The 24,515-nt window shown below is 33.5% G+C and overlaps 1 protein-coding gene across 7 annotated transcripts in view; it reads left to right on the forward strand.

Moving 5' to 3' along the window:
- Nucleotides 1-24,515, forward strand: part of LOC125053879 (POU domain, class 6, transcription factor 2) — a 133,334-nt gene that overhangs the window by 104,930 nt on the left and 3,889 nt on the right. For 5 of the 7 annotated variants that reach the window (XM_047655481.1, XM_047655483.1, XM_047655480.1 and 2 more), the window contains 4 exons: nucleotides 9,526-9,707; nucleotides 19,899-20,079; nucleotides 21,881-21,934; nucleotides 22,743-22,826. In XM_047655481.1, the coding sequence (XP_047511437.1) occupies nucleotides 9,526-9,707; nucleotides 19,899-20,079; nucleotides 21,881-21,934; nucleotides 22,743-22,826 (501 nt within the window). The remainder of the gene's footprint in view (nucleotides 1-9,525; nucleotides 9,708-19,898; nucleotides 20,080-21,880; nucleotides 21,935-22,742; nucleotides 22,827-24,515) is intronic. The other 2 variants (XM_047655486.1, XM_047655487.1) reach the window with 2 other exon arrangements.

The raw sequence follows: 24,515 nt of genomic DNA on the forward strand, positions 1-24,515 counted from the left end.
ACTTAGTTACTTTATAATATGTTTAATCTTTCGATGGTTAACATATGTGGTGTTTAGACATCAATATTTTGTGTATGTTAAGTACATACACAAAAGACAAAACAATTACAAAAACGTGTGTGTACTTATGTACACACGAGAAGTTATACTTTGGCGTAACAGGATAAAAATCTTACCAAAATTTTTATTCTACTTTAGTAGAAAAAACTAAAATGTTGACTATAGCTCACTTCAGGGTGTCGGTTTTTTGTGACGGTGTGCACGCGCATCGTGAAAATTTACACTCATCATCTTGCCCTAACGCGTCAAAAGAAGTATAACTTCAAAAATACGTTAAAATTTACGATATTCCACATGTTATATTGTTCGTAAATATAAATCACCAGAACAACACTCCCCCACTAGAGGGATAATGAAAAAAGCTTCTCTGAAAAATCCTTTACAATACGACCACTTGACACGGCAAGAGGGCCTAATTTTTTTGAATTTAATTACAAAAACCAACATGCAACTAAATTATTAGCATATTCATTCACTTACGAAAACATTTTAGATCTTATCAAACAATTGTCAGTAAAAGGTACAACATTATTAAAGCGCAAAGAATTTCATGACTTCCGATACATAGACATTCACAAATAGTTGTTTCCATTCGAAGAATTTATCATAAACATTTGTATTACTAGTTGCATATGGTGCATTTGGAGGTTCGCTTTTCATTAAACCAAGTAGGGTACAAAAATAACAACTTTTGGAACGAAGTTCCTTATCGCGCGTTGTGAAAGGGGGCTAGACGGAAAAAATTCTTGCGAAAAGTTGTCACGACACTTTTTTGCTATTTGCTATTGTAATACACCGGTTCTCGTCCGATCACCGAAGTTAAGCAACGTCGGGCGAGGTCAGTACTTGGATGGGTGACCGCCTGGGAATGATGATGATGATGGCTTTTTTTTTTCATCGTAAGATTGGTGTCGAGAAAATCTATCATACTGTTATGGTACCAATTAACATATAAATTAATCGAAAGGAATTTCGATCCATCCGGGTGTCCCTTGACACCTCTAAGTTTTTTTTTTTTATAACAACGGGAAGGAGGTTTACCTGATGTTAAGTGATACCGCTGCCCATGGACACTCACATTGCCCGGCTCGCAAGTGTTTTAAAACAAGTTCTAAAACACCAATTCGTTTTGTGATCAAGAGAAAACAGAATTCAAACCTCACCTTTAAATGCATTGTCACGAGTTGGTTAGTGTTTCTTGGGTCAACTATGTCACCTATTTACCTGAAATTATATTTGATTAAGTACCCGAAAAGTTGGGAAATATTTATATCAAATACAAATTTAACATTTAATGAATAATAGAATCTAGTAAAACGGTTTTTTAATGTTATAAAAACTGGGCAATATTGATTACACTGACAGAAGTTGCTAGCGCCATCTTTCGTTTAATTTATTTAGTACTGTAGATATATTAGATTCCGTTCTTGTATGTCAATCGAAAATGTGTGTCGCGTAAAAGACAATATAAAATCATTCATATAACTATTATTCAACAATCAGTGGTCTGTATCTTGACGCCGCGATGGTAATAAGGAAAACAGATTTGCTCCACAATTATCTATCATAATGAGGTATTTTATGGTAATTATAGACAGGATGTGCCTCGCTTGATATAATTACATAATTCACACGAATAATTTTCTGCTTATGATCGTGCGGAAAAGGACGGAGTTTTATAATTGTCACTGTCTTAAGTCATACAATTCATAACTACGAGGTTTTAGCGTTTCATTTGTTTTTTTTAAGACAATTCACACCAATTGACCTAGTCCCATGCTAAGCTGGTGAAGCTTGTGTTATGGGTACAAGGCAACGGATATACATACATATTATAGATAGATAGGCATATAAATACATATTTAAACACCCAAGACCTAAAGACAACACCAAATGCTCATCACATCGATGTTCGTCTCAGCCGGGGATCGAACCCGGGACTCATGGATTAGTAGTCAGGGGTACTAACCACTAGACCAATGAGTCGTTTGTTAGACAATTTTTAAGCACGTGGCATAGGTCTTCCACTAGTTAAGAGCGGGCACTAATAATTTAAAATTAGAAGCATTTAATGTATATTTCTTTTCATAAGTATACATTGTGTTACCTACATGAATAAATGATTTTTGACTTTGACTTTGATGCTTGAATTAAAAACAATAAATATGTATTGATGCTTCACTATAAATTCAATGGTAGACTCTAATTAAAAACACAATACAAAATTCCTCGATACAAAAAAAAAAACAAATTCACCTCTAACTTTTGTCTAATTTCGTTTTTATATCATGGAGCCAAAAATTTATTGAATTACAAGTTTGCTCAAGTGCCGTTACTAGAGATTTTATTAAATATTGTGTATTTTACGAGTTATTTAAATGAAAAGCATTTGGCGCTTACTTCATTTCAATTATGAATTTTGCTAGCATTAGCGCGCTCTTAAGACCGTTTAGATCTACGACAGTTTCATCAAGCCGATGATACTACGATGTTAAAAAAATATGTGTTTAGCTTTAAATGTATTCAGATTAAAAGTAATTTAAAGATACCTATGTCAAAATTGTTGTCGCGGACTAATGACCTAATTTATTTCATTATCACGTATCAACGATTGTAATTTAGTGGAAAAAACATTACAAAAAACAAGTATTTCTTGAAACCTTTCACCAAGCACGTGTTTCGGAAATTTTACAAGTTTGAATTTTAATACAAAATGTTTAATTAAAAATTGCCCAAATATCCACTATCGTCCTTAACCTTAATTATTCATTTAAACCACCTTTAAGAAGTGATAACAAACAAATGAATAAATACAAAACATGGCGGAAACACGTTTATAATTTTCAAAGCGATAATTAATTATTCTCGGTACATGTAATATAATAGTACTTAATGTATTAAATGTTATCAAATGGCACTCCAGTTAATGCAATTAAACACACATAATTATCCTTACTAGAAATACTTGTTTACAATCTAATATAACTCGTTTCTTATCGAGATATGAGTTAATAAGGACAAAATCAATGATATTAAAATATTACAAAAACACGATTATTCACTTGTCTCTTTCTTATCTTTAAAATTCTTTATGGTTCGTACATTAAAGTTAAAAGTGTTTGTTTATCTCAAGTAATTCTTTAATTTAATAATGTAATGGATTCCGAATATGTTTCATGATTGTGCAATTGTGTCGGAAAATAACAATTGTACGAACGAAGACAAACCAAATTTACAAAAATACCTAAAATGTCAGCAGTTACGAATTATAAGTTCAATATCATAATGACGACTCATTGCTCTAATGCTTAGTACCCCTGACTGCGAATCCATGGGTCCCGGGTTCGATCCCCGGCTGAGACGAACATCGATGTGATGAGCATTTGGTGTTGTGCTTAGGTCTTGGGTGTTTAAATATGTATTTATATGTCTATCTATCTATAATATGTATGTATATCCGTTGCCTAGTACCCATAACACAAGCTTCACCAGCTTAGCATGGTACTAGGTCAATTGGTGTGAATTGTAAAAAAACAAAAATATCGCCCTTATCTATACCCTAACACCTTCTACTTAGAAGACAAATATCATAAAGAAACCAGCATGTCTTACACTCAAAAGCAACTCATGTATTAAGTAGAAGACTGATTTTCACCTAAACAAAAGAAACGGATGATATTTGAGACCAGGACTCGACTCTCACCCGAGTACAACAAACTTCTAATTTCCTCTATAAAAATAATACTTAGTGATTGTATTCGTATTTGGGCAAGACAAACAAATAACAGTATCCACAACCAAGGTGTACTTTCGTCACATAATTGATGGCTTAAAGATATTACAAGACACAAAGCTCCCAGAAAGAGCGACCAAATTGCGAGAGATATGGCGGATGAAATCTGCACTCCACTTAGTAATTATTTGTCCGAGAAGGACCACATAGTATATTTTGTAGTTGATAGCATACAGGAGTATCATTGAAAAAGCCTCAGCTCTTAGCGAGTTAAAAGCTGTATATTAAAATGGTGTTTAATAAGACGATGTTTGACAACAAAGTACGGTCAATGTTTTTAAAGGGTCACAATTATGATTTATAAGATATTTATTTCTCGTTAAAAATACTAATATTCCAAGAACAAATAACTAACTAGTAATATAACACATAGCTAGCTTATAAATTGAATATAAAACAGCGTCCAACTCTTTAAAAAAATGTGTACATATACAAAAAATTGTGACGTGATCTTTCTTTGATACTAAAATTTAAATCTCACAAATAATAATTAAAGTATTTATGAACTAAAAAATGCGCAGTCTTGGCATTGTATAAAGGACTGGACTACTACTCGTATTAAAACGGCTTAAATATATCCATCTATGAATTAATACAGGTCGTTAGCAATGCTTTGATAATGTATTCATCATCATCATTAATGGCTATTCAGCCCCTTGTGGGCTCTAGCCCCCTCAAGTATATTTCATCAACTATGTCTTATTTCTCCATCCCACCAACGCAGCCTCGGTCTACCGGGTTCCTCTTATTGTTATAAGTTCAGTAAGGAACTTGGTGTTCTGTCGTCCGCCATTCGGTGCCCATGTCTCGACCACTTGAGTTATGTGAATTGGCCGATGTTGGCGTCGTCATGAAGTTATAAAGTTATTCATTGTATACGCCAAACACCATCGTCGCAAACTGGGCCAAAGAATCTTTGAAGTATGAAAAATTTTAATTGCTCAGTAATATGTAAGAATTACTCAATTAAATAAAAGGTGATAAAAAAGGCTACACTGTACGTGACTCGCATGTAATAAGATAAGCGGAATTCGAAAATACTGAACTGACTTTCTCTTCTCGACTGTCATATACATATAGTATATGACGTGTAAAATACAAAAGGCATATTTATAAACTCAAACTCAAAATATCTTTATTCATATAGGTAAACAAGTACACTTATGAATGTCAGAAAAGAAGTTAAATTAATACAAAATTTACACTTACTACCAGTTCGCAAGTCAAGGGCGTAGAGGGCGTATAAAAAATCAATGGTGCTACAACCTTTTTAGGTCTGGGCCTCAGATTTCTGTATCTGTTTCAAGACCATTTGGTAATCTAATAGGCAAGTATTAAGTAGATGATCAGCCTTCTGTGCCTGACGCACGCCGTTGACTTTATGGATCTATCTGGTCTTTCTGAGCAAGCCTGTTTCCTTACGATGTTTTCCTTCACCGAGTAAATGCGCACATAGAAAGAAAGTTCATTGATGCACAGCTGGGGATCGAACGTACGACCTCAGGGATGAGAGTCACACGCTGAAGCCACTAGGCCAACACTGCTCGCAGAGGGCGTATATAGAATGTCAAAAAATCGTTTAAATATTCGTAACGATTGTACTATACATTAAAGTAAATGTATATGTACGCCTGTATACTTCAAAGACATTAACTTAATGCGACCTCATAATTACTAGCTCGAAGCATTAATTCTCGCATCCATAATTAAGTTTAATACCTCATTTCTGTTGGCCTACAATCTAGATAAATATTGTATGTCATTTGACGTCTATTAAAAGTACATTAAAATGTTAAGTCATTGTGAAATCAACGAAACAAAAAGGTTCTATGATAAGCAAGGTTTGAATAAAAAACTTGTAGCGTTTGGATAATAATAATAATACTTATAATACTAGGCAATTTTTCATTAAATTAGAAGAAATCAGTAGCGCTACAACACTTTTAGGTCTGGGCCTCAGATTTCTGTAGCTGTTTCATGATCATTTGTCCATCTTATAGGCAAGTAGGTGATCAGCCTCTGCCTGACACACGCCGTCGACTTTGGGTCTAAGGCAAGCCGGTTTCCTAATAATGTTTTCCTTCACCGTTCAAAATTTAAAATGCGCACATAGAAAGAATGTCCATTGGTGCATAGCCGGGGATCGAACCTACAATATCTGGGATGAGAGTCGCATGCTGAAGCCACTAGGCCAACACTTTTCATTAAATTAGTTTATTTATATAAATTTTGTATGACTTTCACGTTATCTTATTTAAAAAAAACAGACGTTTCGCAGCTCACCTGACGTTGAAAGTAAAGTGGCTATTGAAGAGTACGACTGTCTAGGAGCAAATTTTTTCACTGTTTCCTAGAGCCTATGTTATAAATATAGTAAAAGACTATATCTATTACTGTTTTTCCTATTAATATAATTGCGGAGCAGTGTTGGCCTAGTGGCTTCAGTGTGCTTATCTCTGAGCTCATTTAATCGTTTAATGTAATCATTTGCCAATCAACTATATAATATATATATTAGAAAATATATATATTACTAGTGGACCCGACAGACGTTGTCCTGTATGATATTTCAAGCAATTAGTAAAGCAAAGTATGAAAGTACCGACTGCAGCGCCATCTGGCGGGCTGATTTGTGAATCTAAACCATTCCCAGATCCCCTTGAACACACACAAAAAATTTCATCAAAATCGGGCCAGTCGTTTGAGCGAAGTTCAGTGACATACACACTCACAGAAGAATTATATATATATATAAAGATATAGTTAGATTAAATGCACTCAAAATATAATAAACCATACATTGATTTAACTTAGAATAAGATGGGTCCAACCATAACCAAACCAGTTATTAAAAATACCGTTTACGTATGAAGTTATATAAAATTATGTTGTCATATTAATGAATTATAACTATCATAATTACAACTTGAAAATAATGTTTATTAGGGTAAAACTGGTACTGATAATTATAATGTATTTGAAATCGCCAAAGGCGTACTGTTTCCTGCATGGCAACTGACTTTTTCTAATTGTATGAATAATTTATCTACTATATTAGGAATTACTTAACTACCTGTTATATAAATTTATTTTTAAATTAAATATACATAGTTACATTATGGTCAATTTGAACACAGCTATGGTCAGTTTTACAGATTTTCAAGGTTTAGGCTGTGAAGTTTTTGTCTTCTTTGCCGCCTTTGCGTCTACAATTGTCAAGTCCAAGAGAATTTTTTTAAATCCAACAATTTATCAGAAAATTATACACAAACCATCCAGTTTGCAGCCTCCAACCAGTGGAAGGACTGATATGTATGGGTTGGTAGGGGGAATAGGCAGAGGGAAATACATTTTCTGCAATTTTGCTCTTTTCACTCAGTGTTAGGTGAGGTCTATTACTGGTTGGTGGCCAGCGAACTAGTTGTTTTGCTGTAGAATATGGAAGTTTACTACATAATATGAGAGGGGAAAGTCATCGTCAAAGTTTGTTGCAGTCTATCTGTAAAACATCATCAAACCCGCCATGCTGAAATCTTTCTGAATTCTAGGAGGTATCAAAAAAAATCGCATGGAGTTACTGAAAATAGTCATCAAGTTATTTTTCATCGCAGTTTTATTATTAACGTTATAGTTAATTTTTTACAGGCGCTTACAACAAATATTTTCCGAAAACGATAACGCAGAATTTATTTAATAACAGATCAAAGCGAAAAAAATATATAAACTAAAGTCAAGTACCAAACTATACAATTGAGAAAATTATCCAGTTAATAAATTCAGATAAATTTAAATTCTCGTAAACACGTAATTACTGTGAGCGTAAAAATATGGAGATAACTGGTTGTCAAATTTTACAAGAAGAGTTTTATGAGCCTTAAAGGGCATTTTTAATTCAATATTAATGAACATTGGGAGTAAATTTTGAATGGAAAAAGCTTATGTTGAGTTATTAGTGCACAAGAAATTTTCAAAGATTTTCGTTTATAAATCTTCAGTCTCCTGCGCAGCTCGATAAAAGAATATAGTTGATATTAATTGTGTCAGGCGTCAAAACCTTTCTTTCATTCACCAAAGCCAAGTGAGCCAAGTGGCTTCAGCGTAGCTCTCATCCTCGAGGTCGTAGTTTCGATCCCCGGCTATGCATCAATGCACTTTCTATGTGCGCATTCGATCGAACGGTGATGGAAAACATCGTGAGGAAACCGACTTGCCTTAGACCCAAAAAGTCGATGGCGTGTCAGGCACAGGAGGCTCACCTACTTGCCTATTAGATTGACAAATATGTTAAATATACAGAAATCTTAGGCCCTGGTTCAAAAAGGTTGTAACTACACTGATTTATTCCATTCCATATGATGAAATAACCCTTTAAAATGTATAAAAATTCCCTACTAAAGAGCGTACCCCATTTCTCCCTCTACTTGAGTTGTTTAACATTTTTACCTTCAGATAAGATTGTTTTGTTCAGTAATTTACAATTCGATATTGTTCTTCTATTTGTATTTGCGTAACTATCATCCAGCAACCCACTCGCGAGCCCTCTGGCATTGAGAGTCTATGGACGGTATTACATAACATCAGATGAGCCTCCTGCCCATTTGCCCCTCTTCTATAAAACACCTATTGTCCCATAGTATGCTCAATAGGGTTGCCTGTATGACCTTATTTCTTAGGGATGTCGCCTTCCTATTTTTATACTCCAACGTTAATAAATACGTCGCGGGCTCAAACCTTAACAACGCATTTTAATTCAGTAAGGATTCTTACAAATTAAATCGTGTATTGCGACGGATGAGCACTAATTAGCTAGCAATTATGAGTAATGCGACACACTTAAAGAGCTGCGTTTTGTGCCGTGTACCCACATGCAGTTGAGAGTCTATTGTCGTAAATGTGGGAAGTTGAGTGTTTGCCGTTTTAAAATCTCGCAGTGGTGTGTTTTTACATATAAGACTTAAGTTACTCGGGGCATTACAGAAGTGTTATCAGGTCTGCGCGTCTGATCTGTATCAGTTAGTGGTAGGTAGTTGATCAGACTTGCCTGATATACGCGACTTTTTCATCATCATCATCAACAGCCTCTTGTGGGCTAAGGCTTCCTCGAAAATATTTCGCCATCACAATCTATTTTGTGATTTTACGTCCAACTTTGATCGCCTATTCCTTCGAGGTCCTTGACAAATCCATCTCACTAACGCAACCTCAGTCTACTGGGTTGCGTTAGTGAGATGGATGGATCAGGTCCATTGGTGCACAGCCGGGGTTCCAGCCAGGGATGAGAGTCGCATGGCGAAGCCAATACTGCTCTGGATTATTATTTACTTATTACAATGCATTAAACCCTTAATAGCTTTGGCCTTAGACTGGATTTGTTTTCTTATCATTTTTTTATATACAAATTGATCATATCAGTATTGTACATTTTTGGCTTTAAAACTACTGGTTTCCTTGCGATGTTCGCCTTCACCATATGAGCTATTTAGTGTTAATTGCACACAGCCGTGGTTCGAACGTACGACTTCAGAATTGTGAAGTAAAATGTAAGAAATTGTTAGTTTATTCTTGCTCGTAATATTCATTAAAACAGCGCACAATCTGTGCTTACACTTGCGCACCTATGACAGAATGTACCATATCTGGAGAACATAAAATAAATTAATATTATTTGGCAGGCTGGCGTCATCAAACGGTGAGATTACCATCACGACATCGCACTCCAACGCCGGCCCAGGCAGCAGTACGGGAAGTGTGAGTTCCGGCCCAAACGCATCGCCTCACGCGCCGGTCAAAATGTCACCGGGTTCTGTCAAGTCTCCATCACACGAGGAGAACGATTTACTGGCTGATTCACCAAGTAAGTTATTTGGTATACATTTAACTATGTATTGAGTATGATACGTCAAAGAATTGGAATCTGAAATTTTAAAAACTCCCCTTTATTGTCTTTGTAAGTCGCGTCTCGCTTTAGAAAACCATACTCCAAATCTGCTTGTGTTATATTTCATCTATGTATTGTAGAGATATATAAAAAATATTATTAGTGAATAGCAACTGCGGTATCTCGGACACACGAAGGGTCAAAACATTATGAACATTACCTTAGTGTTAGCTATTCACTAGTATTATAGATAATTAAGTCAACATAATATTACTTATGAGCCATAATTATTGTACAGGCTAGATTGTAATTCATGTAAAGTCGCACTCTTTTGTGAAGCTTATTGTTAAATGTTTTTTCGAATTAGTTGAATTACTGCTTTATATTGATTAAACCAACTAAAATAATATAACCAGTAAAAATATACCGTACTTATAATATTCTTAACTTAATAATAAAAAAATAATTAATAGAAAGAACTAATTTAAAAAGTTTGGTCCCTGTGCCAGTGTACCATTAACGCTGGCAGCATTTCCTCGCTGTATTGCGATACTTATTCGTTGAGCGAGGAAAGCACCAGCTATGGGTCACCGGTACTATTTACCAGGCGCCAACTTAAATCTTTAGCGCGTGTTCACTTGAATCCCAAAGATACTTTGATCAGTTATATAACTCATTTCGGTACACACAATTTTTTGTTACCTTAACATCCCTTTCCTAAATTCAAAGGTTTATAAATTAACCATTAGAAATGTTTCAACCGTTAGTTAACCTAGTTAAGTCTTTCGATCGCTAAAAACTAAGCGGGATATGAAAAGCTAGGTGCGACCCAGTCACTTAATTGTTCCATAATGAATGCATCGATTCTGCTATTTCTGCATTAAAGCCGGGTAATTACAGTTGATGTAAGCACGCTACAAATACTTTGATAGCTTTAATACGAATCCTAATACATTTTAGCTTTATTGTTTTAATTTTAAAAGGTTGTACGTATATTAAAATACGCTACAAAGGCGCTGCAATCTTTTGAGTAGGCAGTTTTTTGTATATAATCAATACATGATAAAACAAACAGCAGTATTGGTCAAGTGGCTTTATCGTGCGACTCTCATCTCTGAGGTCGTAAGTTCGATCCCCGGCTGTGCTTCAATGTACTTTATTTCTATGTGCGCATTTAACATTCGCTCGAACGGTGAAGGAAAACATCGTGAGGAAACCGGCTTGCCTTAGACACAAAATGTCGACGGCGTGTGTGAACAGTCTGATCACCTACTTGCCTATTAGATTGACAAATCATGAAATAGATACAGAAATCTATCCAGACCTAAAAAGGTTGTAGCGCCACTGAAATACTTTATTTTATTCTTCAAATTCAAATGATATAGCTTTTTGATCCAAAATGTATAGAGCAAACATTTCATATTAACTGTGGATGGTCACAGTCACAGACTATAAAATGGTTAATAAAATCAAGAATCAGCCACAGAGTATAGGATGGTTGCACAAAGAATAAAGATTTTATAATCAATGGAATTAGGTACTCCTGCTTAAATATAAGCGCTTCCAGGCATCTCTGTAATGAAAAAATATATATTATTAATATAGTAAAGTGCAAGAAGTTCATAACCAAATCTTATAAAAATTTATAGAAACACCAACCTTAATCAAAAGTAAAAAAAAAATTAATATAATAAACTTAAAACTAAAAAGCTAATGGTCACGGATTCATGAATTGCTATATCTAATTTACTAATGATATTTGTTCAACTGAAAATAAAAAAAAAGATAATACTTGCAACATATAGGTTGACACCAACGCCTAACCTGCAATTATTAAAAGCATTTTAATCGCAGACCTGATAAGAATCGGGGTTTTTAAACAAAGTGAAATCGCACGCCTAACTAAGCCCGCAACTGCTTCATCTCAATTGATGAATTAGGAAAAAATACACAAATTCAAAAATTAAATGTTCACAATAACTCCTTTACATTGAAATCAAAGCACTTTCCTATGTATTTACTCAAATATTCGAACTAAAAACAAGTGCTTTAATTATTCGGAAATTTGATAAAAACAAAAATTGTTTATTAGACTGTTTAAAGTATCAGTAAACTAAACAAGTCGAAAACCCTTGGCTAATCCAATTTTGTCGACGAGTGTACATTTTAAAACAATGGAAAGTTAGTCTTTTAATCTGTACGATTTTTTAAATTCAATTATAAACTATGATGAGACTAGCATAATTTGTTCAGGTCAACGACCTCATAACTTTTTAACATTTTCATTGAAACTTTTTTAATAATAAAATAAAAATGTGTTTAATAATTTGAATGCCTTTTAAATATAATTATTATATTTCTTTCCCCTTCAGTACTTTCTAGCTCTGAAACTTAGCATTAGAGTTAATTAAGTAATCAGTTAAACATTTTCTAAAAAGGCGGCAACGCACATATTTTGACATTATCAGTATTTGCCGGAATTATTTAACATTAGAAACATTCTTATTCGTTTAGTATACTAGACTGACGGGAGGCAAAATAGCGTGAAAACTGGGCTCTGGGCTCATTAGAGTTCTTCAAGAAAAAGTTACACACATATTCTAAAAAGGCGGCAACTCACTCGCTCACCTTTTGAAATTGTCAGTATTGACAGGCGGAAGAAACACCAGAAAAGCCTATTCTATCCATAGTACATTTACACACACGTTAGAATATTACAAAGTATTTGATTGGATTTTCTTTCAAACCTCCGTACAATGTACATTTCACGTTTTTATTTATATTTCTTTATCCCACTGTTACGTTAACTGTTGTTTAACTGTTAATTGAAACCAAATTAAAAGTCATTTTTATTGACTTTAACAACGTAAATAAATCAATTAAACCGTGCCCATAAGTTTTCATCAAATGACAAATTATCTAGTCGCGTCGTATAATCGTATCGTTTGGCCTAAAAGCGAAACGAGTGCGCCCGGGGCCCCATTTCTATTGATTACTATTTAATTCGTTGTTAGTGGATACAATTACTAAATTACTCAGTTCCTCTCCTGTTTACCAACTCTAATTTATCTATATTAAATCGATAGGCTACGTAGATTGCTTTTGGGTTAAGCTTATGATGAAATCTATACATCTATGAATGCTTAATCTATGTTACCGGTACTTGTCAGCTGTTATTATTTCTTATAAGTTCGAAATGTAATTAAACAATATTCATATTATGTACCACTTCAAATTTAAAAAAAATGCAGATTATATAGTTTTTGATCAATAAGTTTAAAACATTATATTTTTTTTATTACTCTGGATTGTCATTGGGAAATCTATAAAGACTTAGTCTATGCTACCGTTACTTGTCAACAGTTACTATTTCTTAAATTTCTAAAAGTAATGAAACAATAGTCATATTATGTATACCATGTCAAATTAAGAAGATGCTATAATTATTAGCTTTTGGATTAATAAGTTTAAAATGAATAAAAAATATTTCGTCTATTTTTTTATTACTGGATGGTCATTGGGAAATCTATTTAAAACGTAGTCTATGATACCTTACCGATTATTTTTAAATAGCAAAATTATATTATGGTAGCTAATCCTTACACTAATGACACCGCTATCTTGTTGGTGACAAAATACTTTCTTCTACTACTATTTAAATTTCTGCGGTAGATTTTTTTCAACTACAATAATTTAATAAAAATTATATATATGTATAATGTATAATTTAAGTATAAATTGGGCTTTGACTGGGAATCGAACCTGATACCCCAGGCGACACAGTGCCTTAACAAAACCGCTTGGCCAAAACTCCGATTTTAAAATAGCCATAGATATTATCGATGAACCAACTAGATAATTGATGAAACTAAATGACAATTAAATACTATATAAAGCGAATTAAGGCTGTTTAGGCTTCAAAGACACCGAAGTGAACCGCATTCTCGCAACGAACTAAATTAATTAATTAAATAATTAAAACCCATTACAAATAATTAAGGTTGCCGATAAAATTGAACGGATCGATAAGATGTAGTGTAGGAGTCGGCTGAGAAAATGTTCAGTTAAATTTGATGAAATTTATATTTTGGATTACATGGGAATAACAATTATTTAAGTTTTTTTTATATTCTGTACTTCTTAAATATATTAATTGTTTTGATTTAAAAGAATTTTAACGCGTTTCTAGTAGTGTTTTACGTGGGTTTAATAAGAATATAAGCGTAGTGGTGCAGTTAGTCAATTACCTTAACCTTAAAAATTCACTTTCTAGATCATCTTGAAATGGATACTATTCAAAGTCTGACATTAGCTTTGTCCCAGAAATGAGCTAGTCTGGGTGTGTTAACCAATTGGTTTTAATCCTTTTGGACTTCAGATACCTTATTAAGTGGAACGTTATCAGATATACGTATTAGAAAAACAATATTTCATTTTAAGTCAGGTTAAATAATCTTTATTACAGAATTTGAAACTCTATACTGTTTTTTTAAACAAGCACCAGAAAAGAAGTGTTATCGATATTTATAAGTGCAGCGTCTCTCGAACCACAACAAAGAAATATCCCGCCAAGCCACTTGACAAGTGACATTTCGTTTTGTATACGTAATTATAACTAAGAAAACATCGAAATTAAACTCATTACTTTGTTTTTATTAAGTACATTTTTATTACTTCCTTTTGCTTATTAATCCGTGTATAAGCCAAGTTCTTAATATAATTTTAGTAATATAAAGGCACTCGCGAGCCCTCGGGCATTGAGAGTGTCTATACTCTATGGGTATCGCCTTAACATCAGGAGTGCCTCATGTCCGTTTGCGTTGCCGCCTTTTAAGAATATACGCTCTTTTACTGAAGCCTAAGTCGAATTAGTTCGGAAATACTGGTCTCAAATACGTTGATACGGAAAAAACGCTCAGTTGTCGAATGACGGACGTCGTGGTGATACGGGTAGAATTTCTGCCTTGACGTTCGATTATGAAACTGAAACTGCACTGAGTTAGTGCTGACTTAACGTTGAGTATATCCATTATGTATTTGACATAGACATCCTCGAACTCATGCATGTCAAAATGTATTAAGTTCTAAGCCTAATTCGTACCCTAAGCGCAACTTCATGGCTGATCATATTAACACTCAGTTAAAAACTTTTAAAATAGATATTTAAAAAGTTTTAGATAGAAGATATTTAAAGAGAGTTAATTATCGCTGAAGTACGTGTTACTAGCGCCATCTGTTTTCGAAAGTTGTAATCATTATGACGTGAGTGAATGTGGCCATGCGTTATGGAAAATACGAGTTCGACTTATTTCTGTTAGGTGATAGCGATAGACTGTTTGATATTGACTCCTCCTAATTCCTTTGTTGTTTTTTCATTTTATTTGAAATAAGTATTGTGTATCTTATGTATTTCATTTTTTTTCGAGATTATTGTATTGGTTTAGTACTGGAGGATAGTGTATAAATAAATAAGTTGCTAGTTTTTAAGCATTGTTGGAGAGCTTAGAAATCTATTTTTCTTAAACTACAAGCCGTTTCATTAAGGCATTTCATTGGAAAAAATTAATAATATCGTTTTTCATCATTTGGATGGAACATTTGGATGTTGTTTTAATATTGATAAATGCCCACGTGTAACGTTTTTATATATAAAGTAAGTGATTTAAATTGCTTTAACTTTTGATGTTGCATTTTTGATTTACTTAAAAAAAATCTTGATTACTCAAAAATGGTTCATGCATACGTATAGGGTTAAAATTATCGCAAACCCCTATCACGTAGCGGGAATACGTCGAACTACAAGAACCCGATAAGGCAAAAATAATCTTGAAGCATGAAACCTCCTTTCAATCAAAACAAATAATATAACGTATTGCGAAATGAACACCTTTCTAACCTTTTTTTGCGATGGCAACTTGTATAATTGGATAGGCGAAAATGATACCGAATAGATACTTTAATAACTTTAAATTAAATTTTATTTTATTTACACAATTTCTATTCGACACTTTAAAGCTATTATGAAATGGGTCTTTAATTACGGACGTCCAACTGAAAACTTCGATAATATAAAGGTTAAACTTTCGAACGATCAAATCTAATTTTAATTCCTTTTAATTACTGTTATAAAACCTCATTACAGCAGAATTCGATTTACAAAATTCATAAACTACAGAAACTACAAATGTTGCCAGTTCATCGAATAATTATGAATAATCGAGCGTTGAAATAACGGAATCGATTATGGAGAATATTTTTCGACTAATCATAATAGTGTTAGCATGTAAAGTCGACATTAATATTTGAAACGCAAATTCGATATTAGAGATTTGATGAGGGTATTACTTAAATGTAAGTACCGTAAGTCGAATTCATTTGCATGGTTTTTCGTGGAAATGTTTTGAATTGAACGATCGTATCGATCTTTAATAATATAGAAGTTGATTTATAGAACTTGAAATATTCTTTACAAATTTCATATACATATATGAAATTTAGTTTAATTTCAATTACAATATACCTACAGTTATAATAATAATTAAAAATTGATAAAGAGAAAAATTAAAACAAATTAAAAGTTTGGTTATTGTGGCAGTGTATTAAAAGAATTTAATTGTTACTAAAATGTTTGTTTTTGTCTTATAGGGTAATACAGTATCTTAGGTTCCGAAACGAGACAGCGTGAATCCGTCCCGTACGTCAAAAATTTATTGGATTTTGACATACATTTATCAATAATTGTCATGTTTCGCGCTCTCACTTGGAACTTTTTTCTTTATACACAAGTATCTCTGGTCTACTTTATGTGCTTTCATATTCAAAACTAATAATGCATGTAGTGTGCACTGTTTGTACGTATAATGTTACTAAATAGTCGATTTATTAAACGGTCTATTATTCTGATTTTGAGTTTTAAATAAAATGTATTTGTTGTGTCATACTTTGTTGTTTTAATTTCTTTAATAGAGAATTCAAACCCGAATTTCACAGACTATAGACAAAAAATAAAAATACACCTGTCAATTAGTAAACTTTCATCATAGACAAAATGTCCCCTAACAAAATTATACCCCACAAATTTATTACGATTTCATCAAATTTACAGCCGATACTGTAATTAGAGATATCCAAAACAATTCTATCTAATCGCCAAAATACTTAATTGCCATTACTTTATTAAATTGTTCTTGTACACGTAACTCGGGTCAATAGTCGAAACACGCGAGCGATAATTGTATCTAATTAATTTAACGTATTAAACAATTAAGAGTGCGGTATCTTGAGCCATACGAATTCGGTGTACTTCGGCCAATTGCCTTATCTTTAATTAACGTGTAACGCGAAGTACTTGTACTGAATTGAATGATGCCAATTATACCATAGACAGCTAGTGTTGCCCAATTTTAGTTGGTACCAAAGAGTACAGATAACATTTAATATTTAGAATCGAGTCTATAAATTCGTAGCTCCTGTATATGTCAAAGTCAAAACATATTTATTCATTTAGGTAAATTTAGTAGTTTTATAAACGTATAAAAATTTTAATGATGCCAGCTTTCAAATCAGTGAAGTAGAAAAGAACTGGCAATAACTCTCCGTCGATCATTTTCATGGCTTACTATTTTACTTTATAAGATACTTGTAAGGAGCTGGAGCATTACATTTTGCTCCTCACCTCATTTTATGAAACATAATAAAAAAACTATGGAAGTGCTACTTCCCAATTAAGCTTGCCTTTGCCTTTTAGCTAAAGAATTGTGTTTGTAGATGTCGTAGATAGTGTATATACCACTTCATCAGAATAATTTGCTGAAATAAACATATCCAAAAAATATATTCAAACGGGATTTAGAATTTTAAAATTATTTTTGTCGATTCTATATCAAACATAGTTATGGCCAAACACAAATATAACTTATTAATATTCGAGTTTATATTAAGTTTATTTTATTATTATATTTAATTTATTTTATTATTATATTTAATATTACACGACCTCTGACGGAGTTCCTCTTCCCAAATCTTCCCATGTTTCTGGTATCTGCTATCATAAATGCAGGATATATATATGATATGTGACCGGCCTATTCCTTGCTAATATCTTAAATGTTACCTCGTCTATTATTTTTGTAAGGCTACGTATTGCACTGTTTTTTACCTTGTCTTTAATTTTTTTTAAATATACCACTGCATATCCCATTAAAGGGTCAACGAAAAACTGTTTTTTTACATTTAATTAAATGCGTTTTACTACGATTTGAACGTGACAATTTTAACTTATTTTTTATAAAAAGTTAATAAAATTACTAAAATATGATCAGCATTGTCTACATCCGTTACACATTTTTAGCATGAACAGTTTTCTGTGTTGCCAACAAATATCTAATAAATTTCCCCAAAATGCATATTAGAAAACAATCTCAATCCCCCATCTATAATGTAATTACAGTCCCTACAAGTAACAATTCATCGGTGTAACGAACTTAAGCAATCCAAGATTTACCGTACACCGGTAAACAGCAAACGATTGCCAATTTGCTAACCCTACCTTGTCTAATCTTTGTAGTCTTGACTAGAGAAAGTTGCTACTGCATTAAGCACACCACCCCTTTGGTGCTGTGGTCTGTTTTATGTAATAGGTGGCAAATGGGCAGGTGGCTCACTTGTTGTTAAGTGATACCGCCGCCCATGGACACATTTCCAGAAAGCTCGCAAGTGCGTTGCGGGCTTTTAAAAAATTGGTACGCTCTTTTCTTGAAGGACCCTAAGTGGAATTGGTCTATTTAATATATTTAGATTTTTGCCAAACACGAAAATATCACTTGTATTGAGCTTTATTTTTGGTATCTAGTACAATTTAAAAAGTAACATATATATTTAAGGACATATTAGCCTGTAGAAACTAACACTCACTCCGTTGTATAAATGCGCTTTGTGTGTAAAACAAAAAACTTGGCGATTAAAAAGAGTGGCGGAGAGTTTATTGCCAGTTCTTCTCTTCCGTTCTACGCCCTTGATTCGAGAACTGGCAGTAAATGTTTAGATTAGAAGCATTTAATAAATATATTTCTTTTTTTTTTGACGTTCATAAGTGTAGTGTAGTGTGTTGTAATAGTGTGTTACCTACATGAATAAATAATTTTTGACTTTTGACTGTATCTGCTACCCAAACAGAGTCTTTCTGTTTTAATTCTGTTTTAAGTTATTAACTATAAGTATTTTTTTTATGTATGAAGAACCTGACCTAGGGCCCGTTCAAGTATTACGTAAGCACTATAGGGGGGAGGGGGAGGTCTTTTATTTTCTTATCTGGTGATTACGTCAACAGTAATTATTTTCTCATTTACACATATTACCCACACATTGTCTTTGCTTGAAAAACGAAATGCATTTTCGAGGATTCCACAAAAAATTAATACGTTTATGTACTATTATTTTTAAGAGCTTTGCTTACTATTGCTCACAAGAGGAAGAGGGGGGGGGGGGGGGGGATAAATTGCAGTAAATCTGCTTACGTAATAATTGAACGGCGCCCTAGACCTACATAGAGAAAATAATCGATAAAACAATTATCACTGGCATGGGGATAATTTGTCATTGGCAAGCTAAGCAGGGGGTGCTTGAGGCACGTCTGTAGCGCTAATGACATTCCGCATAATTAGGAAGTGCCACCATCTACTAATTACATAAATTGCCCACTAGCTAACGGTAATTTCGCTGCGATGGCAACTTTTGCGATCCCCATTCTATTGACTTAAAGTGCGCTTATGTCACACATTTAAGGAAAAGATCGACGCTGTTTTCATTTGATCCATCTTTATTTTTTTTATTTATGTCAGAATTTGATTTATAGGTCGTTATTCTACAAACAGACTTCACAATGTCACATTTCCTGTAAAACTGTGCTATTATGAATTTAGTAAACATAACATGTCATATTGTGTCATAAACTAATATTTTTGATCTCTTTATGTAATCTGTGACCACGAGAATTTTTATTATTAAATTGCTCAGATAGTCAATTTGTCAAAGTTAATAATTGTTTTTATTTAGAAAATAAAATAATTATATTACATTAAGAATAAAGCAAAGTTTAAAATTGTTATTTCTCTTAGTTTATATTTAACACTGCTCCTGTATAAAACTTAATATTTAAAAAATTCACAGATCAACCGACAATTAGCCAATCATCGGGCAACGTGGTGGATGGCATAAATCTTGAAGACATCAAAGAGTTTGCGAAAGCATTCAAATTACGGCGCCTTGGTTTAGGCCTCACTCAGACTCAAGTTGGTCAAGCCCTCTCAGTTACAGAAGGACCCGCGTACAGCCAGAGCGCTATATGCAGGTAGGATTTTATTAAGATATTGAACATGCTAAAACACAATTTGTCTAGAGAGTTCTAATAATGAAAATTGAACACTATACAATGCTGTTACAGTATAAAATTCAGAGTCGCACGCTTGAAGAGTAGCTTAAATCACGCAATAAAAACTGGCAACACCAACGAAGTTGTCAAAAATGACAAAAAATTACTCTTGACAACCCCACGAGGCCAACAAAAGAGGTTTTAGTTGCGCCGTCACGCAGTCCGAGTACAGTTATCACACTTTTTAATATCGCTAATTGAAGTGATTTGTAAAACAGCGTGACTCCTTTCATTGCTTCCAGTTGGTTTAATTAATTACGATTCGGCTTCCGTTCCGTTTCGGTGTCTCGGACGCCATTTTTGGTGCTAGACGGGCCTTCTGAAATGTAGATTTATTATTTTACGCTTCTGTGGCCATAATGTTAATGTCTGACACATTGTAAATTATGTTTATGAATAGCTGATGAGTTAAGAACACTGAGTAATGTCTTGGATAAAAAATTAATTGTCTAATTACTCATACATTGTTATCAGAATAATTTTAGCCTAAATAATTTTTGTTCCGAATCTTCTCACCAGAAACGAGCTAAGATTTACATATAACAAATACATCTTAGAGTTAATAAAAGCAAGTAATCAATATAAATTAGAAATAAACGAAATAATAGCGAGCAATTATACTCAATTAAAGCTAAATCAATTAATATAAAATGTTTTTCACGGCCATGACTCGAAGGAGTATTTTCAGTTTGGAATCGACCTCCTTCGTATAATAAAATCATTAATCGTTACTTCTGTTCGAGTTAATTAATTATCTTGCCGTAATTACTTTTTTCGTGTAATTAAAAGAGTAAAATTCCCCTGTCTTTGTCCCGTCCTGATTTCATTTTCCATTAATTTTTCTTTCGTCTCCCCTTCAACTTTGTATTGTGACGTGGCTACAGTAGTTACTCCTTTGATTATGCTGGACTCAATTAATTTGCATTATAATTGAAATTAATTATACTTGAATAGACCTCAATTTCTTGGCTTTAATTGTGCAAATGGAATATCATCAAGATATTTCACTTGTTAGGCGTTTCTTCAAATTTAATTGTTCAATAGAAAATATTGTATTGGTTATAGATTCTATATAATTTTTCAACTATTGTATGAACATATTGTAAAACTATATTTCCAACACACAAATATGCAATATCCCTAACCTACACAGTAATAATAATAAAAAAAATAAAAATAGAAAAAAACTAATTTACAAAAAAAGTTTGGTCTCTATGGCAGTGTTGTTTTAACGCTGGCAGCATTTCCTCGCTGTATTGAGATACTTATTCGATGAGCGAGGAAAGCACCAGCTCTGGGGTCAACGGTAATATCAAACAGGCGCCAACTTAAATCTTTAATTACCGCCTGTACACTTGAACTCCACGGACCAGGTCTCCAAAGGGAACAAAATCAAATGTAGAATTTATTTCTAAATATCGAATGTAACGGATCTTTTATCCAAATATGTTTAATGGTCATTGAGCTCATGATCGAATACACTGAATTATCCATACATTCAGAAGGGTACAATTATAATTTCATATTAACGTAACTGCGTCAACGCATTATACAATTCTTGATAGAAATAATATCGTTTCAACATATGTAATTTCGACTAATTGTATCCTTAAAATGACCTAATTTAAAACCTTTGAAAAGCAAGCGTGCGGCTCAAAATATTCTAGTTATTTATGTTTTCTGATGGATTATCTAACATATTATTTGTTACCGTCCCCAGTGCCCTGGCTTCGCAGATGCTAGCAGCTCAACTGTCTTCACAACAACAAAACATGTACGTGTTTTGTTTTATATCCACACATCTGAAGTTAACACCATCTCAGAACATGACTATATTCAGCTCGATTAAAACCTATAAGTTCCGATGGTGATAGCTTCTGAATTACACCAGCCTGTTACATGCATTAAGCACACGCTTCACTACGACCGTACATAACTTGTCTTTAAATCTTTCAACGCTGTTTAATATAATCTAATCTTGATCGGCGATCCATGCATACCACGTGAGTGTAAGCCGCATACAATTATGTCTAATTACCGGTTTTGGAGTTCCTTTCTTTTCCTTTTCACACGTATACCGTATTTACATACGAGTAATTATGGTAAGAAGGCGCTATACATCAGAAGAACGTTACAATAGTTAAGACAAAGCCATTAACGTCGGCTACCAAATGCGCCGTTCGACATTATGAATAATTGTTATGAGAACTTTATCTGATTAGTTATTTGTAACACGACGTGTAATTTCAGACTTTCCATCTAAAGCTTGATGTATTATTTCATTACTTTTTTTATTTATATTAATATTCATTTCGCGCAATTCAAAGCCAGGGCATTGGCATACGTTACCTTTCGCTTCTAATTGAATTCATTTTATTGTTACGTTCGGTATTAATCAAACTGATTACCCTGGCCTAAATTGCCCATTGTTTTTTCTGTATCTTCAATCGTTAACGCTATGTCAATGTCCTGCAATTACTCTGTTAATTTGGAAATTAAATTATCTCGGGATGAGGCAACCGTGCGTTATGCTTTCCGTTCGGTCCGTTCAAGTCTAACATTCTAATTTATGTTCGATACAGATTTGAGAAATTGGATATAACACCAAAAAGTGCGCAGAAAATCAAACCGGTGCTCGAACGTTGGATGAAGGAAGCCGAGGAGAGGTAAATATTGTTTGAGTGAATATTGTATTACCGTCGTGACATTTGGCCTTAACGCTTAGCGATGATGAACATTTCTCAAATCTGGACTAACTGCGCTGTCGTTATGCTTTTTTGTTATCGTATTGCTTGTTTACTAACGTAGACCGATGTAGAAATATTTCATTTGTATGAAGTATTTGTTCAACGGTGTGTTGCGTGTGCGTTTACGAACTTTTCGGATATAGGAGCGGCCCCGATTCTGCGTCGTGTTCACCGTTATCTTGAAAGTTGCATAAGCATACCGGGTTTATTCCCCATCTACCACTTAACATCTTATAAAGCCCCCTTGTGTCTATCGATTATACATTTTGCATCATTAAAATGCATTATCTGAATGCAACGGGAATGGTTTAACATTGCAAATGGTGCGTTGAATTTGCAATCGCTTGTCCCTCTTGGTGGTAATTTTTAACGAGCGCCCCTGCCAACGAATTGTACTTGAATTAATTTCTGATATAGATTCAGTCTCGTCTTCATTAAGGTAACTAACAAATCATCCATTTAACTTTAATCACGCCTGACTTGTTTATTTTTATTTTAACCCTCTGTTTTAGATTGGTTACCTTGTATAAGACCTACAGTTACAGGTTACACACTCTTGAAAACGCTTTTGTTTCTTCGGTTTTTATGTCAATAATAATGTAGTACGTGGTGAATATTTTTAAAATACACTAATATTGTTATTAATAATATACAACAATTGGTAATTTTTTTATAAACGGAACGTGTGGGTACTTTTGACACGGGTTTTCTCAACATATGTACCCGCTTCAAAAGCGATTTTTTATGTAAATAATACCTACGTAATACGTGGCGTAGAATTTTGAAATATACTAATTTTATTACTAATAAAATACAAAATTAGTGATTTTTTATATAATCCGAACGTGTGGGTACTTTCACATGGGTTTTCCGAGCACATCTACCCGCTTCAAACGCGTCGCGGTACATAAATTTAAGCTTCAAATAACGAAGTTTTATTAATTTTAGTATACGAATTACTAACCGTATGATGTATTTTGGATATCCGTCTTTACACGGCCCAGAAATCAGTGGCGATATCGGGTGGTGGGGATGAAATCGGCTCGTAGTTTGAATCGGCAGTAGTTGATAATTAGGGTACGATTTGCCTACACACGAGGTGATCTAAGGAGCAACCTAGGGTGCCCTCCACCACTTCCCAGATTTTGCCTTTTATTTAGGGCCGTGTGTAGACGCTTTAACGTGACAACAAATCTTAAAATGCACTGTAAAAACTGCATCAGTAAAAATCTCTTACTGATGCAATAAGTTTCATACCAAAAGCTACATAAATGCATCAATATCTCATTCATTTATGTATTCAAATGGCATTCGCATTATGAAACCAGACCAAGGTTCATTATTTACATTTGACAGGCTTATTTGTGATATGAACTTGGAGTGTATATTACGAAAATCTCTCTCCCTGTATTTCTTGATTTTGGGTACGCATAAATAATTTCAAGAGGTCCGGTTAACACGTTTATTATTTCTATTCATTAGACTTGTTCGTGACACGGCTTAAACGAATTAAGAGTAGCAATTTCCTCAACGATGGTATTGCAGGTGAAAGTTTCTAGATGTTCTCTATATTAAAAATATGCAAAACGTTTACTTATGCTAGAACAA

This window comes from Pieris napi, chromosome 11 (genome assembly GCF_905475465.1).
Source record: "Pieris napi chromosome 11, ilPieNapi1.2, whole genome shotgun sequence".
In the NCBI taxonomy this organism is placed as follows: domain Eukaryota; kingdom Metazoa; phylum Arthropoda; class Insecta; order Lepidoptera; family Pieridae; genus Pieris; species Pieris napi.